The 18117-nt window shown below is 34.4% G+C and overlaps 1 protein-coding gene across 1 annotated transcript; it reads left to right on the top strand.

The window, feature by feature from the left end:
* Positions 1–4710: 4710 nt before the first annotated feature.
* On the top strand, positions 4711–17842 carry LOC122020599 (cycloartenol synthase-like). The gene is made up of 18 exons (XM_042578591.1): positions 4711–4987; positions 5188–5373; positions 5618–5707; positions 5796–5990; positions 7140–7224; positions 8318–8484; positions 11881–12069; positions 13245–13358; positions 13494–13616; positions 13727–13849; positions 13915–14013; positions 14082–14138; positions 15048–15094; positions 15190–15333; positions 15973–16150; positions 16648–16728; positions 17288–17371; positions 17717–17842. Exons 1-18 carry the CDS (start codon positions 4790–4792, stop codon positions 17825–17827), a joined length of 2271 nt encoding a protein of 756 aa, XP_042434525.1. The 5' UTR covers positions 4711–4789; the 3' UTR covers positions 17828–17842.
* Positions 17843–18117: the final 275 nt, after the last annotated feature.

Below are 18117 nucleotides of genomic sequence, written 5' to 3'. Positions count from 1 at the left end.
AGGTTAAGTTAGGTCATGTTTTATTTGATCCTTGTGTCTAAGTGTGCATAAACTTATGAACACGAGAAGTTGAGTAGAAGATGTGGCTAGCGAGAAGGATGACACGGGAAGCGAGTTGACGGACTCGATACATATGAGGGATGAGGTGCTGCGAATGAGAAGGACTACTCAAGGAGAGAAGGACAGAGTTGGGTTCAAGTGATCTCAAGTATGGATGGCCTGAGCATCACCCAATTAACCAGAGCTGAAGACCAGACAAGTCAACACAGTGTTGACCTATCCAGAAGCTTGGACCACCTAGACTCCAGGAGCCCGGACCATGTCTAGGTGCCCGAACTCCAAGCGCCCGGATAAGGTCTGGGTGCCCGAACCCCCTAGCACCGCAGGGGTGCCTCAATGAGTTGTTGCTGCGAATGACATCAAATGTCCACGTCAGCAACACTCCAAGTGCCCGGACCGGTCCAGGCGCCTGGGCGAGGATAAAGTTTTATTCTCATAATGTTGTGTAGCTATTGCGAGCAGATCAGGTACACCGCTAGGGTCGCTCAGATCCGGTCCAGCCGTCGGAGATGGCATGTCAGCAAAATGGCTAGTCTGACTAGTAGGCTATAAATAGAGCTCTGGTCTTCTTCATTCAGTGCAACACTAAAATACGAACTCTGTGCTTTCATTTATATTACTATCTTTACAATTCTACATTGTCAATGCTGTAAGAGTTTACTCCGCCTTCATCAAAAGGAGATTTGTTGAGTAAAGCTTTCATTGTCTTAGACTAGTAATCATCTAATTGCAAACCAAGTAAACCCTGCCTCTTCTTTTCTTTTATGCTAATTAACTGTTGTTCAACTAACCTGTGTTGTCTTTGCTAAAATGGGAAAGCAAAAAAAAGTTTTAAGTTTCTTAACAGGGAAATTCACTCACTCTTATTGGCCACATGGGACCAACAATTACATTCTTGTATATATCCTTAATTAGTTCAATATATGTTAAGCTAACACCTCTCTTTTCTAAAATTCTCTGTATAAATTTTCATAAGACTTTATCATAAGTTTTTTCTAAGTTAATGAATACTATGTACAGATCTTGTTTTGGCTTTCAATATTTTTCAATTAATTGTCTAAGAAAATGTATAGCTTCTATTGTCGATCTTCCAGGCATGAACCCAAATTGATTTTGGATAACCGTGGTCTCCTTCCTTAATCTTTTTCCCAAAGTTTCATAGTATGACTCATTAGTTTAATACCCTATAGTTTACACAATTTTGTATGTCTCCCTTGTTCTTATATAAGAGAACTAGAGTATTTATTCTCCATCAGGTATTTTTTTTTTCATTTTTAATATCATGTTAAATAATTTTATAAGTTATTCAATATTTTATTTCCCTAAGCACTTTTATACATCTATTGGAATATTATCTGGTCCAATGACTTTTTCATTATGCATTTCATTTAAAGTTTGTTCTACTTCTGAAGTTTAAATGCCCATTTAAGTGAGGAATTGTTTGAATTAAATAAATTATAAATAAATAAATAAATAAAACAATCAGTGATACCAGTGGCATCGCGATGCCTCCAGCAGCGCTGGACGCGTCGCGGGACTCATTCGGTAGTGCGGGACGCATCCGACGGTACCGGACGCATCACTAGAGGCTTTTGGCGGGGCTGGACGTATCGCTGAAGGCTTCCGGCATAGCCAGAAGTGTCGTGACATGTCCCGCACCGTCAGAAGCATCCCACGACAAATCTGATGCCGCCGGAGGCTTCCCGCAATGCTAAAAGCATCGTAAGAGGCCCAAAAAAATAATTACAGACTTGCAGTAAAATAAATTACAGAAAAACTTACCGATCAAGCAGATGCTTCCGGAGGCGGTGAGAGGCAGCCAAAGTAGCAGCTGGAGAGGTAGATGAATTGATTTAGGGCTTTAAACAAAAAAAAAGTCACCACACCGCGCCGCACAAGGTCGCCTAGTGCCACAAAGGGCTGTCTAGATTGGCTACCCAACACCTTTCCGATGCAGTTGACAGCTGTTGAGCGTCGACTACCTAGCTCACATTTTAGAACACTAGTTAAGTATATATAGAGGTAAGATCATTGCTTATAGAACAACTAATGAAGTTGTGAATATAACGTACTTATAAGCTGGAGTTGCCTTGATAATAGTATCAAGATGAAATCATTTGTAAATTGATAATAATCGGAGTAGATACACCCACTATTTACTAAACCGGCTAGAATTCAAATAAAAATTTATGAGGTGAATTCAGGTTAGACATTGGGAATATGTCTAGATTAAAATCTATACGATATTAAATTTGTTAAAACCTGTGCTCTTTATTAGTAAAGAGAATAATATCATAACATGTGATTCATACTACATATGCTATAGTAACAATAAGGGTAGTAGGAGAATAGATCTATGTTACTCTACTATGTGAAACCTTTAATATTATAAGATAATCTTAATTTTATCCTTAGTGATTTTTTAGAGTGGTGCATCGAAAGCATGCATGTGGTATTTTACCCTAAACCATATATTTTCGATATAGGCTCTCGGAGAATATCACACTCGTGTCTTGTGCCCTAATTAAAGGCCATCAAGTCTTGCCTTGCCTTGCCTCCTACAATGGTATGATTAAAATTATTGAGATAGAAACAAGCTATTAAATTGTTCTCTTAAATTTTTATTTTTTTTTAGTAATTTAAGTATCCAGTTCTTTAAACTAATTAATTCTGGAGATAATCAACTCGATCCTATAGAAATTTTCTACTAGGGTAAATCAGGAATAAATTTTTATTTTCAATTGTGTTAAAGTTCTCACACATCGTTAAAAAAAATTAATTAATGTGTGTCTAGTGCCCACGCATCATGGAAAAAAGACTTGTATCATGCATCTCTACTTTGATAATGATTATGTGGACTACCAAAATTTGAATTTGATTGGAGAATCTTTTAGGTAGGTTTTGTTTGTTTCTTTTGCATTTAATTTGGTTCACGAAATTGAGTGGATAAATTAGAATGAAATAGATAAATAAGAAAATAAGAATAGATATTTCTTAATTGGGTTAGAAAATAAATGCATTTTCTATTGATTGATAGGAAGATATAGCTAACAAACAAAGAATAGCTTTAAATGTCTACATTAACAATTGTCGCTTGTAACGGTCTACTTAGCTTCATTGTCGGTTCCTCCTATCCACTCATTTCATTTTGCTTGATTAGGCCTTTTATGGACATAATTGATTTACTTAGTTTGTCTTATTTGAATAAGGGGAAGTTTTTTTGTGGCATTTAGAGATATAGACATGACAGCAGATGCGTGCCTAGAATAATCAAGGAAACGTGGAGAAAGGGAAAGGAGGAGCAATCAGCAATGGGAAAGAAATAATAGAAAATTTTGTGTGTTTGGATCGTGGATCCTCACAATCGGTAGTCGGAGATCCATTGATTGACCTTCATTGTCATTCGACACTAGGGATAAGGTAAGATGACCTCACAGATTATCCGAGTTGGTATGTGGTGGGATGCTTACCACATGAGATCACGGGGTCGAAACTCAGAGTAATCGGGACGTAAATCCCCGATCCCTGTGTAACTCACCCCACCTGCCACATGCTCGTTCAGGATGTTGTGATTTACCTCTCTCGTGATGACCTTGGGTCGGGTGCGACGGGGACGCTGAGGGTGAGCGATTTCACCTTTTGCCACAAGTTGACGAGGCAAGATGATTGAGAGGGATAGATCTTGATGAGGTCGGACAGGGAGCAGGTCCGATCGGCTAACTTAGTCTAACACCCAGCACAACATCAAAACGTCCCTTTATTTTTATTTTTAATTGAAAAAAATAATTATTGTGGCTATGATTATGATATAGAATAAAATTAGTTTATTTTAGTATTATTAAATATATTTTTATCAATTAATGCGTTACGTTCAAAATTTTATTTCTGATGTTTAAGTTAAATATCAACTACTTAGCAAATCATTATGGGCGCACTTTGAATGTTGAATTATCGTGAAAATCGATTAATTCGGTACTCTAATCGATTACATTTAATTTTTTTTATTGATCTGATTTATTCAATTTTCATAATAAAATTCATTCTGCTCTTATCAAAAGAAAGAAAAAAAATTGATTTATTCAAATTCAATTTAATAGAGCAAAAGAAAGAAAAAAATTGATTTATTCAATTTCAATTTAATTAGAGCTAATAAAGGAATTTTGGGAAAAAAAATGAGGTGCTCGGTCTCTTTTAATATTATTTTTTAAAAAAGAAAAAAAGAGTGTCTTACTGTATTGTCTTTTTAAAATTCTAATGAATAATAAGATACTACATTTGATCAATATTATATCAGGTAGTAATTTAAATTTTTTATAAATACTATATTATTAATTGTATCGGCCAAATAAAAATGAGACAATTATTAATATTTTAATTTGAGTTGATTTTTTATTATACTAACATAAATATGGGAAAATAATTATTTTATAAAAGTTTAGATTTAAGGGGTTAAAATTGATCTGTTGGTTTTAATTTTTTTTTAATAATTATATAATTGTGTGAAGTTTCCCAAACAATTTAAGCAATGAAATTTCATTGAATTATAAATATTTAACGGCGCCCGCGACCGCAAAGAGTGAAGCCTCGCAATTCAATTATATATAGTCATTCACTCGTTCTCTATCCCAGCGAAGAGTGAGGCCACTTATTCCATCGATTCGGCGGCGTGGAACTCCAGCGCACGGCAGTTTCTTCCATCGAAGCCGCGTGCAGTTCTTACGATCTGACAATGTGGAGTCTCAAGATTGCGGAGGGTGGCAGCCCTTTGTTGCGCACAACCAACAATCACGCCGGCAGACAGGTGTGGGAGTTCGATCCCAGCCTCGGCACGCCCGAGGAAATCGAGGAGGTGGAGAGGGCACGAGAAGCTTTCCGGGAGAGCCGGTTCGAGAAGAAAAACAGCGCCGATCTGCTTATGCGGATGCAGGTACGATCGAGTTGTAGTTCAAAACTATTCACTATAAGAACAATGTTATTTAGCGACGAGAAAAGAAATGTCTTGCAAATTCTTGCAACTTTCATTTGGGTCAGAAAACAACTCTTGCAAATTCTTTTCTGCGCGCGCATGTGTGTGTTTTATCTTTTATGGAAGTGATTGAGATTATCAGTTTCTTTACTTTATTGCAGTTTGCAAAGGAGAATCCACTTGAGATGGACTATCCTATCATCAGGATTCAAGATGACGAAGATGTCACGGAAGAAGCTCTAGTCACTTCCTTAAAAAAGGCCATTAGCGTTTTTTCTACTCGCCAAGCACATGATGGACACTGGCCTGGGGAATTTGCAGGCCCAATGTTTTTTTTGCCAGGATTGGTATTTGCTTGAATCTTTTCATATGAAAAATTATAACGGCTTAACCCCTTTTTCTAGATTCAACTTCCTGCAATATTGTGCCTTGATTGCTCTTATGTGAATTTTTATTTTTCTGAAAACTTGACAGAGTCTATTGTTGGACAAGACTTGAATTTTGGAAGTGGATTTGTCTTACCAGATAATATACACAATTTTATTGTGCATATCAGGTGTCTACTAAATTTTTGCCATTTGATTTGTGCAGATAATAACTTTACACGTTACTGGAACTCTAAACACTGTTTTGACACCTGAACACCAGAAGGAGATCCGTCGTTATCTCTACAACCATCAGGTATCATATTCTTGACTCTCTCTTTTTTTTTAATAAACTTGATCTGAATCCTTTGCTAAATTGTCATTTGCCTGCTTATGTATTGCAGAACAGAGATGGAGGGTGGGGTTTTCATATTGAGGGTAAGAGTACTATGTTTGGTTCGACATTGTGTTATGTTTCTTTAAGGTTGCTTGGACAAGGACCTGATGATGGAGATGGGGCAATGGAAAAAGGGAGAAAATGGATCTTAGACCATGGAAGTGCAACTTGTACAACATCATGGGGAAAGATGTGGTTATCCGTAAGTAATAGTGACTTTCTTTTATATTAAAGCTTGATATCCATGTATTCCACAAGCCAAAGCTAGTTACCTCACTAAACTAAGCCAACAATCTAACATCCTAGATTTGCCATCCAATAAAGAAAAATACTCTATAGTGCATTGCAATTGATAATCAAATCATATAATTGCTTAGGAGACTACATGAATATCATACCGTTGTATCATAATCGAGGGCTAGAGTCGGGATATTTGAGCACATGCAAGATCTAGATACATCTAGGAAGCATGCAATTAATATATACTTGGTCTCAATCTCAATAACTTGTTTGGTGAAATATAGTACTGCAATTCATGTGAGTGAAATTTAATAATGATATGAATTTGAACACTCTAAGATAATTAATTAATACAGGGATGATATTAATTAATCAATCTCAGTAACTTGTTTGGTGAAATAAAGTTTGAGCTCTATACTCGCCAACTTCTTTTCATATTAAATTAGGCATTGTATTAATTGGTTCTGCTCAGTCTCTTTCGCATGTGCCTTAGAAATGTTATTTTTTATTTTTACGATACATATTAAACAAATAATTAAGGACTTCATTCAATGCTGGTGGCTGTAATTAACTATGAATAAACCGACAAGATTAATGAACCTACGTTGAAGCAACCTCCACTATCAATATATATTGAGTTTAATTAGAACCTAAACCATACGTTAAGTACAGATTGATTGTCCTGCACCTTGTACAGAGTCCACATGTAAGTTGCGATATTTAATAGTGGTCAATATATACCACTTAATCGGTAATTGTGCAATAGGGATACTAAATTAGGACAATGCTAAATAGCCGAATCTAGTCCGTCAAAATGAAATCTTTTATGTTCATTTTTGGATTGATATGTATTAATCAAGATTACATGCAATAATAAAACACTTTATATTCAGATTTTGGCAGCTAGAGGTGTGATAATATTTGGATTAAGCTGAGTACCAATAAATAAATATAGCCGCATGCTTTGCTTCCAATGGGGTTCCTGCCATAGAAACATTTGGTGATACTAAAGAAACCTTATCGGAATATTTTAGCACTTTTTGTTCTGTTTGTTACTTATATCACATTTCCCAAAGAAGAGCCTTGAGTCTTGTGCACTGAATTCATTCAGGTGCTTGGAGTGTTTGACTGGTCTGGTAACAACCCTTTACTACCAGAAATGTGGTTATTGCCATACTTTGTACCTATTCATCCAGGTATGCATTTGTTAGAGAATAATGAGTAGGATATCTAGTTGTAACTAAAAAGAGGATGTAAAAGAAAAAATGATCTCATAGATAAGTTGAATGGTAACCAGTAGAACATTAAGATTTTGTATTGTGGAGAATGCTATCACAACTCACAATCACTTACTACCTGCTCCTGTAATATTAAGGAACAACAACATATATGAGGACTGTTGCTTATTAGACATAAATTTCAGTTATGATTCTGAGCACAATTGAAACAATACCAAGACCTTTTCAATTTTCATGACTAGTTTTGTAACTCTTCATACATTTGTGATAACATGTAATATACAATTTTCTATTGCAGACAATGTGCCTAATATATAATTTCCGTTATAGCCCAAACCTATCGGATAGAAGTAACTTTTATGTGACTTGAAAATTTGAAGATCAAATGTCTACGTAGACATTCTCACTACTGTTCAAAAGTTATGTGTAGCTTAGTTACCCAGAAAAGCAATTTATGTCTTCTAGATACTTCCTAGGTTTAAGATGAACTATATGATTACTAAAGTGGAGATTAGATATGGTTTCAACTTTTTTGCATGAAAATTGCATTACTATATATAAAAAAAAAGTAATCAGGTGTATGAAAATCCTGTTAATGCATGGTCCCGAGGAAAAATCTATTATACATAGTCTTACCTATAAGAGACTGTTTATGAGAGTCGAATCCAAAACTTCCAAGTCATACAACAACAACTTTATCAAGAGAAATTACATTATTATGAGATAATAATTTTATACATGGTGCAAATTTTTAGTATATATTTGAGAACTCCATTATCTCTCTATTAGGGTTGTCATTCCTACATGAATTTTGAAGAACATCATTCCATGCGGTTTATACCTCTACCTAAACATAGTCGTATTGCTTAACTAGTTTTTGATCATTCACAATATCATCTGTACAAATTTTTGCCAAATAAAAAATAAGTAGAATGTCCATTCTATTTTGTTAAACAAGTCCCAATTTCACTTCTCTACATGGAGTGATGTCATATATATTGTGAATGGTACAACAAAGCTCTGAACTTTATCAAATATTTTTGTTTTATAGGACGCCTGTGGTGCTTTTGTAGGATGGTTTACTTGCCCATGTCATATATATATGGGAAAAGATTTATTGGCCCAATTACCCCAATAATCTTATCACTAAGAAATGAGTTATTCCATTGCCCATATGACGAGATAGATTGGAATCAGGCTCGTAATGAATGCGCAAAGGTGTGCAATTCTTCTACTCCTTATTCTCCCAGTTCTAACTAAATGGATGTAATGTTATCATGCATGTCATTGTATTTTTTTTCCTATTTATTATAGTGTCTATAGTGTATCTAAATGTGTCTTAGAGTAACTAATAATTATGAGGTTGTATGATTATTATCATAAGCAATGATTGAAATATCATTCCATGTCAGACGACAAAGATAGTTTTTACTTAGGGAGCAAAACTGGCACAATACGCTCCTCAATTTTGCATGTGTCATCTGTCCTTCACGCGCGCATGTCGCGCGACATAAGTGGGTCAGAGGCGTCCCACAACGCTTTCGACGCTGCCAGAGGCATCGCGGTATGCCTCTGGCGTCACCATAAGCGTCCACGAGCGATGCTACTGTTCAAAATTAAAATTGTAATTTATTTAATTGAATCAATTCCCAACTTAAGTGTGATATTTCAAAAAAACTTTCATAAACCTAATTAAATTATCCAATAAAATATATAAATTTTTTTTTTAAATTTTAAAAAATTATTAATTTTATTAATTGATATTCTGAAATTCTTTTTACTATTTTAAATTTTATTTTAAAATTCTAAAAAGTATAAAAAATTCTAATAAATTAAATTTATATTCTGATAATTTTTTTATTATTTTATATTTTTTTACTATTTTAATGTTTAATTAATATTCTGATATTTTTTGCTATTTTAAATATATATTATTTAAATTAATAATTAATTAAATGAAGAAATAGTTTGTTTATATAATTATATATAACATAGCATCTTTGTATTAATTTATATAATTATGATTGTTTAATCTTGGGTTTGGAGAACTACAAAGTTGTCCTAAATAGAATGTTACAAGAATCAATGATTCCATCTGGTTCACACCACTTCTTTTAGTATTAGCAAGGTAACATATTATAATGTATCAATTTTAATTCGAGTTATTGATAGGTCAATTTTTCTTTAAAGGAAACTATATTTAATTATTTTGTATAACAATATTAAGTTGTTTAATAATTGAGAATTTATATAAAATTAATATACAACTTATTTTTAAATTATACACAATAAACATATTTATCTGATAATTACTTATAAATAAAAAAAATATCAAAACTGTATTATTCCGGTCTAAGACCAAAATCTCGGCACGAGTCAAGATTTGAAACCTTAATCATAAGTGCATTCAGTCCAAATAAATGTTGATGGGAAGAGATACAACGAGTTAGAAATGAGGTACTAGACTCTATATTAGCAGTAAACCAAAGGTTAAGGTTTGCAATGAGTCCTTTGTGCAAGTTGACTGCTATCATAGTGAGTAATACAGAAGAGGTCACTTTTATGCATTATTTTGTAGCATGGGGATATAAGATTTGTAATGAGTCCCTTGTGCAAGTTGACTTCTAGCATTGTAATACAGACCAAGACTCTTTTATGCATTATTTTGTAGTATGAGGATATGAACACATTTCTTATTTTTTCATGACCCAAACTTCATTTCTTGATATTTATGTGTGATGGCATCCTCAACTCCTATTGGATGATGGGGTTTATTTTTAATGCTCCATTTTGAAGCATACATTATCTTCATGTGTATTATGGAGCTACCATATGTATGATTGTCTAAGTGCTAATTATTCTTTGAAGATATGTGTTGAGAATGCTTGTTAGTTGATTCTGAAGCTCTCATTGTATCTGCATTCTAAGTTATCTATGGACTTAAAATTTATTCCACTTGAAATTATCTTCTCAACATGCCCTTACTCCTCCCTTTGTCTAGGTAAATTTTGTTGGTCCCTTGGCGGCCGGTTAGAGGGGGGTGAATAGCCTGCACAATAAAAACAAACAAATCTTCCTCGACTTTATAACTTAATAAAAATAAACACTTGCATAAGAGAATTAAAAGCACAGGAAGAGTTACTTGGTTTGTAATCAGCGGATTGCTAATCCAAGGAAGTTAAAGCTCACTAAAATCTCATTCGGATGGAGAAGCCTCTTCCAGCAGTTAAAGCACTCAATTTGCAAAGCTAAACAAAAGACAAATCGGTTACAAGTGTTCTATTGCACTACTAAGATCAGGCTGTATTTATAGCCCTGATCGGGGAAACTAGAAGTGTTCCAGGTGCTTGGACTCTGATAGAATTTTATCCGCGTCGCAATAGCTCGTGACACATTGAGTTTTGATAAACATTTTAGTCTATGCGCCTAGACCAGTTCCGGATGCTCGAACCGGGTTGAATCCGCCTCCGCAGCATTGCCGAGCCGAGGTGCCCTCGGGCTCTCTAGGGGTCTGGGCGGCCGGACCAAGTCCAGGCGCCTGGACCAGTCCGGGGGCTGGACCAAAAAGTCAACCTCGTGTTGACTTTCGGTCTCAATCTTCTGCTTCGGTTCCGCTTGCATTGGTCCGAGTCTCTCGCTTCAATTTCACTCGCTTGGGTGATTTCGGCCATCCGAAATAGGGCTCACCTGAACCCATTTTCTGGCCTTCTCGAGCAACCTTCCACTCCGGCTTCTCGTCTCTCGAAAATGCCATGCGCGACTCCTTCTCATCCGCCAACGTACTGTTCCGCAACATCTCGTCCTTCGGACGTACCGAGCCCGTCATCTCTCTCCCATACCATCCTTTTCATTAGTTACGTCTTTCGTTCGACTTCCTGTGCTCCTAAGTTCCTGCACACTTAGACACAAGGGTTAAACACCAACAGGACCTAACTTAACTTGGTTGATCGCATCAAAACTACCTTGGGATACTTATAGATTTCTTTGGAAGTAATTTAGCATCCTCTCAACCAAGTTTCTTTGACTTCTAACTTCTTATCCAAGCATCCTTTAGATTCCTAGCATAAAATTGGTTCACGGATAACTCCTTAGAGAGCTAGACACTTAAACAATGATCGATGCCTTGCCCACATGAATGTTGTACTTTTTGTTCTCCATAATTTCTTCCTACATCTTCAAAGTTGCTAAATGGGTGATTTATTGAATTGGCTCATCCTCTATTTCTCATTTGATTTCAAGAGCAATTGTTTTTTTTTTTTGTATAGTTGTAAATCTCAAGAACTTGGAATCATTGACTTAAATGTTCATAGGCTTGCCCTTCTCTCATAATGGTGGTAGCATTTATTTTACTATCTCTTCTCTCCATAGGCTTTAAAATTGCCTCCTCGTGTAACATCATCTAGCTCTTGTCAACTCCTTGCCCTCAATGGGATACTCCTGAAAACTTTTCTTCCTTTTTATCCACAAATTTCTTAAGCACAAAGTGCATTTACTAGAAAATCATAAAATGAATTAAATAACTTTGTAATTGGTGACTATAATAAGTTGTGATGCTTAATTATTAGTATATACTAAATGCTCTTTTTTTGTTTGGCTTGATGATGTATGTTTCAGGAAGATTTGTACTATCCACATCCATTTATACAAGACATCGTCTGGGCGTTCCTTCATAAAATTGTTGAACCTATTTTAATGCATTGGCCTTGTAGCAAGTTGAGAGAGAAGGCTATTAATACTGCTATCCAGCATATTCATTATGAAGATGAGAATACTAGATATATTTGCATGGGTGCAGTTAACAAGGTAAGCTAAAAGATTTCTTTGAAGAAGTTGATTACTATCAATTTTTATAGCAAACGATAGGATTCATTATCGGCAATTCATCATAAGTGCATAACAACCAAGAACTATAGCTTGTCCATTAGAAGAACCTATTTCTAGAAGTTGAGATGCAAATCATGCAGCTTATAAAGAAGTATTTAATCAAAACTATCATCCTTTCTGATGTATTCATATCTGTTTTATGTACCTTCTGGATACTCTATGGTTTTTATGATCCAGATATTCTTTGATGTTAAGAGACAAGCTATTTTTACTGATGAATGCAGTTAATTACAAATGCTGATTGCAATTAGACCTATGAGGTAATTTTGCACATTTCTGGAAGAACAAATGTCTACATAAAAAAGTTAGGATGCTGACTTTAAAGTATAACCTTTACCTCAACTTCAGAAGTCTTAATGTCTTGTTCCTTTGTTTGTTAAAAAACCCATCTAATTCTTACTGTTCGAATATTATGGTATGAAACCTATAAAATATCTTTTAAAACTATATCACGTTGCAAAAGGCGGGTCCCGCCGCCCAGCGGCCCCCTCACCCCTGCCCCACGAGTATGAGAGGGAGTAAATCACGGTGAATACGGGCCCGGCGATGACATGGCGGTCGAAGGTGTTTAGCACGGACAGATATTGATGTTATCGCAATTGCTGCCGCAGACCTTCGACCTCTCGACCCATGTTGCAAGAATACCATGTCATAACCGGTTGATCCCGCCCGTGGGGGCAACTTTTAAAACTATATCACGGATGCACTTCATGTTGTTGGATGTAAACTTGATTTTAACTTATATTTCATATTTATTTAACAAAGGATTATGTTTAAAATTAAACTTTAAATTGCATTTGTTTTATGCTGGCCCAATTATTCCTGGAATTGTTATGTAAACTTGATTTTAACTTATATTTCATATTTATTTAACAAAGGATTATGTTTAAAATTAAACTTTAAATTGCATTTGTTTTATGCTGGCCCAATTATTCCTGGAATTGTTATAACTAGATTGTCCCTTTATACGAGTTAAATAAAATGTGAATGAAAAATCCAAGCCAGTTTTTCTTTCTGACCGACACTGTACATGTATTACAATTTATGTAGCAATTATGTGAGAAATGTTTTCTTTTGAAATTTCATATATATAGGTACTTAATATGCTTTGCGTCTGGATTGAAGACCCAAATTCAGAGGCATTTAAGTTACATCTTCCACGAATATATGATTATCTATGGTTAGCTGAAGATGGAATGAAAATGCAGGTATGCTGGAATATGCAGTGCATGTACTCTTATTAGTTTTTTTACTTCCTAGAATCATGTACAGTGTCTGAATACTGTCTGGTACCTTATTTTGTATGTGTTAAAGAAGTTGTTGTTGTATTGTTAATTTTGTAGGGCTGTAATGGCAGCCAGTTGTGGGACACAGCTTTTGCTGTTCAAGCAATTATGTCAACTGATCTTTCTGAGGAATTTGGTGAAACACTCAAGAAGGCTCACGAATTCTTTAAATGCTCACAGGTTAGCATTTTTTAACAAAGTTCTCAAAAGTATGTGTATTCTTCTACTGAATATTTACCCTTTATTGAATATGTAACTACATTAAGTTTTGTCTTCTTTCTGATTGGAAGATCCTTGAAGATTGCCCTGGTGATCTTGATTTTTGGTACCGCCACATCTCCAAAGGTGCATGGACCTTTACCACTGCAGATCAAGGGTGGGCTGCCTCAGATTGCACAGCAGAAGCACTTAAGGTAACTAACTACCTTCTATTGTCAAGCCAAATTTCTTGATTTTTATGCTTATGTTTCTTCTGTAGGCTGCCCTCTTGTTATCTAAGGCTTCTCCAAAGATTGTTGGTGATCCAATTGAAGCAAGGAAGCTATATGATGCGGTCAATTTCATCCTTTCACTAATGGTAAACGTATTAGTAATAGATGCAAATACTTAACAGTAGCTTTTCTTCTAATTGTGGTTATGTTGCAGAACAAGGACGGTGGTTTTGGTACTTATGAACTTACAAGATCTTACGCTTGGTTGGAGGTATGCACTCCAAGAACATTTTGTTGATGTTGCATTCTGCATATGTTTCTCAATCATGTATCTGGAGTTTGCTCATAGATTAATTCACTTTGGACAAACAAGAGTTGTTTATATAACACTAGCTAGGGTTATCCTTGAAGTTGTTAATTTTCCAAGTATTTAAAATGAGGCATAAAGGTTCTTTTAGCCTAGGAATGGGAAGGAGACAACTTGCATGTGTTGATGAAGCACATGAGCATTTAGGAAATGTAATTTTAAAGATGTAAAGATGAGATTAATTATTGTTTACTATTATTATTATTTTTAACCAATTCCTTAGATCATTAGTTCAAGGCATTCTTATGTGAATTCCAGAACCATACATACTTTGGATAGTTGAGGAAAGCGCAAGAGAAATAAGACAGCAAAAAATAAAGGAAAGAAAGAAATTTTGGAACATACAAATTGGTGTGGCTAGTTTATATTTAGAAAATCTTATTATATGTTCCTTTTCAATTTCAAAATAAAAAAAGTGAAAATTTCTTAACGGACTGGTATCTTTTCTGATATTTAGAAGAAAGAATTAATTAAATCCACAGATATTTTCCAATTGTGTATAATATGAAAGATCTTAGGATGGAGTTGGGGATGGGAACAATGTACAATTTAACAAAACTTGCTTTATCTTTACTTGTTGGAACACTGTACAATCAGCTTAGCTTTCTTCTAAGGCAACATCTTTTGTGGAAACTGAAGTATAAGTTGATAAACCTAATGTCTTAGTTATATTGCAGAAAGTATTGATTCGTCTATTGGATTGGTTGATAAGAACCTAGAATTTTTATCTATAAATTAGGATAGATAATTATATGTCACTCTTCTACCAAAGTCATGGCAATCTTCACTTACTAAATCTGTTTTTTTTTATAGATTTTTAATCCCTCTGAAACATTTGGAGACATTATGATTGATTACTCGTAAGATTCCATCACTTCTATTTATTAATATAATATTTTCTATTTAGTTACTTTAATTTTTTATTTGCAATTGAATTGTAAATATTTTTTTACAGGTATGTCGAATGCACCACTTCAATGATTCAGGCATTGACATCATTTAAAAAGTTATATCCAGATCATCGGCAAGATGAGATAGATGATTGTATAAAGAAATCAGCACATTTTATTGAAAAGACACAGCGAGATGATGGTTCATGGTTTGCACTTATAGTTGCCTATTTCATTTAAATTCATTTTGTCGGATTCTGCTTTGTCAATTTTTTTTATTAAAAGAGTCATAAAAAATCAACTGTTGAAAGGCCTGATGTGGTTGAACTCCTCAAATTCTTATCACGGATTAAATCTCCTACCATATCACTTCAATTAAAAAATTTGTTCAGTTTTAAATTTTCTATTGAAATTGAGATTTTTTTTATGACGAATGAGTTTTATTGTCAATTTATAAAAAAAAATTATGATCCATAAGTTGTTAAATTAATAAAATTCTTCTTTTGATTCTTTCGAGGTGTATTTTTCGGTCAGAGGAATTAGTAACAACAAATGACATTTATCTTCTTGATCATTTTTATCCAAGCACCTATTTTGCCAGTTAATTTTGGTGTTGCATTACAAAGTCATATTTGTAAAATTAAATATCCTGTTTCTTTAATGATTCATCAAGCTAATGTGTTATAATCTACATTTGCGGTTACTAATTCCTAAAGATCCATCTTGCTGAACTATCATATCACTAGTCTTATTTTGGTATTGCCAAGAATAAAATCTTTACAATCATTTATTCTAAAAGTGCTATTAAGGCATTTAAACTTTTGCTACATACTGTTTACTTCCAATAGGTATGGATGTTGGGGAGTTTGCTTCACTTATAGCACATGGTTTGGAATAGGAGGATTGATTGCCGCTGGAAGGACATACGAGAGCAGCTCTTGTATCCGAAAGGCGTGCAACTTTCTGTTATCTAAACAACTTGCCTCCGGTGGCTGGGGAGAAAGTTATCTTTCATGTCAAGATAAGGTTAATTCCTAACTGATTACCCATTTGTTTTTTCCAGCTTCTTCCATGAATCAACACCATTATATGGGTTCTAGTTCATTTTCTCATATGAGATTCTCTTCTCTCTTTTTTTTTTAACATGCAAGTCATATATTTAAATGTTTATGGTCGTGGTACGAGTAGCTAATAACATGTCCTTTTCCTTTTTACGTTATAGCGAGAGATCAAATTTAACTAGAAAGATTTTTTCCCTAGATTGTTTCATTGGGTTGTTTCATGTTTTTGTATTAGCCAAGATGTTTATGAATCAAGTAAAATACTGGCATCTTGATTCTGAATATTTCGACACAAGTTTACTAAACAAACTCTATTCGAATTCTAATTCTAATTTGTGTACCCTACAATTATGATTGTGTCACACTGGCATGTTGATTGGTTAATAAGTTACTAACCACTTTATTTTTCATATTATCAAGATGGTAAGTGACTTAGATATTTCTTGTGTTCTCTTCGAGCAGGTCTACACAAATCTTGAAGGCAATAGGATTCATGCAGTGAATACAAGCTGGGCGATGCTAGCTCTAATTGATGCTCGACAAGTCAGTTATCTGTCAATCGCAAATCTCATGACAGTTTCGATTTCCTAGGATTACAAATTCACATGCAAATTTTCATCTAGTGAATTTGGGTGGGGGGGGGGGGGGGGGGGGGAGAATGAAAATGTTGTTTTTAACTTCATGCAAAATGAGTGAAATGTTGATTCAATAAAAGATTATGGCACGAGTGCTTTCTAGTCTTGAGATCTTCGAAGGAACTAAAAATAATTCAAATCTTCAAAATTACCATGTGCAAAAAGGTTAGCGTTCGGAGAGAGAGGTTGTTATTTACGGGGGCTATTTGTGGTTGCTAAAAGGGATGCTAAATCACTTATATTTTCTAGTAATCTTATGCATCACCCATACATTATCAATAGCTCTTTATTGATTAATAGATTCAAAATACTCCTAACTATTTTCTCAATTATTTTTTTCATTACATAGAAGGTTGAAAACTTTTTGGTAATATATTGTTAGGTTGCCTTAGTTTTTGTGTTAATAAAATGTTCTTGAATGTAATAGATGAAGTAACATTACTTCTTTCAAATTTGTACTGAAACAGGGTGATAGAGATCCAAGACCATTGCATAGAGCAGCTAAGATATTAATAAATATGCAAATGGAGAATGGCGAGTTTCCCCAACAAGTAAGACATCTCTTCTTATTTTTTTTTTAATTCATCAAACACCAATTGATTATTTCTAAAGATAGTTTTATTTTCTATTTTACTTTTATTTTATTGAGGATGTGTTTTAGTTCTTCTCTAGTCATATATTTGTTACTTCTTTAGATTTTTAACAATTTTTTTTTTTACTTCAATGAAATTATTTTTCTTCCATTTCTACATTTTATATTTGTTACTTCTCTAGTTCGTTAGTGTTTCTCTCTCTGGCTCTTCTTTCGTACTCATATTGAATTTATCCCTTTCATTTCATTTCTATAGAAACAAAATCAATACTAATATTCAATCCTTCACTATTTGTTTGTGTAGGAGATTATGGGAGTCTTTTGCAAAAACGGCACAATCAGTTATTCGGCGTATAGAAACATTTTTCCAATATGGGCCCTCGGAGAATATCGCACTCGTGTATTGGCCCCTTAAGAATACTGAGACTTGCCTTTGCGATGATATGATTAAATTAATTGTGATCATAATAAGCTATCGAGTGTGTGTCAATGTGCTCACACATCATGAAAACAAATCGACTAGTATCATGCATGCATTATGGATTCTTACTATGCATATGTCTACGTACTTGTGATGAAATTATGTGATGCACTACTACAATTTTATTGGAGGACCTTTTGCATGGGTTATGTTTGTTTATTTTGCATTTGGTTTAACGTTGTGTTAATGCTTCCCTTCAAGGAAAATAATAATAGTTACTTGTT

Source organism: Zingiber officinale, chromosome 9A (genome assembly GCF_018446385.1).
Source record: "Zingiber officinale cultivar Zhangliang chromosome 9A, Zo_v1.1, whole genome shotgun sequence".
Classification (NCBI taxonomy): domain Eukaryota; kingdom Viridiplantae; phylum Streptophyta; class Magnoliopsida; order Zingiberales; family Zingiberaceae; genus Zingiber; species Zingiber officinale.
This window is presented reverse-complemented; position numbering and strand designations above follow the sequence as displayed.

Coding starts and splice junctions, on each gene's coding strand:
- LOC122020599 (XM_042578591.1), top strand. CDS start 4,790: ATGTGGAGTCTCAAGATTGCGGAGGGTGGCAGCCCTTTGTTGCGCACA. Junction 13,617..13,726: donor AATTCTTTAAATGCTCACAG/GTTAGCATTTTT, acceptor TCTGATTGGAAG/ATCCTTGAAGATTGCCCTGG. Junction 16,729..17,287: donor CTCTAATTGATGCTCGACAA/GTCAGTTATCTG, acceptor GTACTGAAACAG/GGTGATAGAGATCCAAGACC.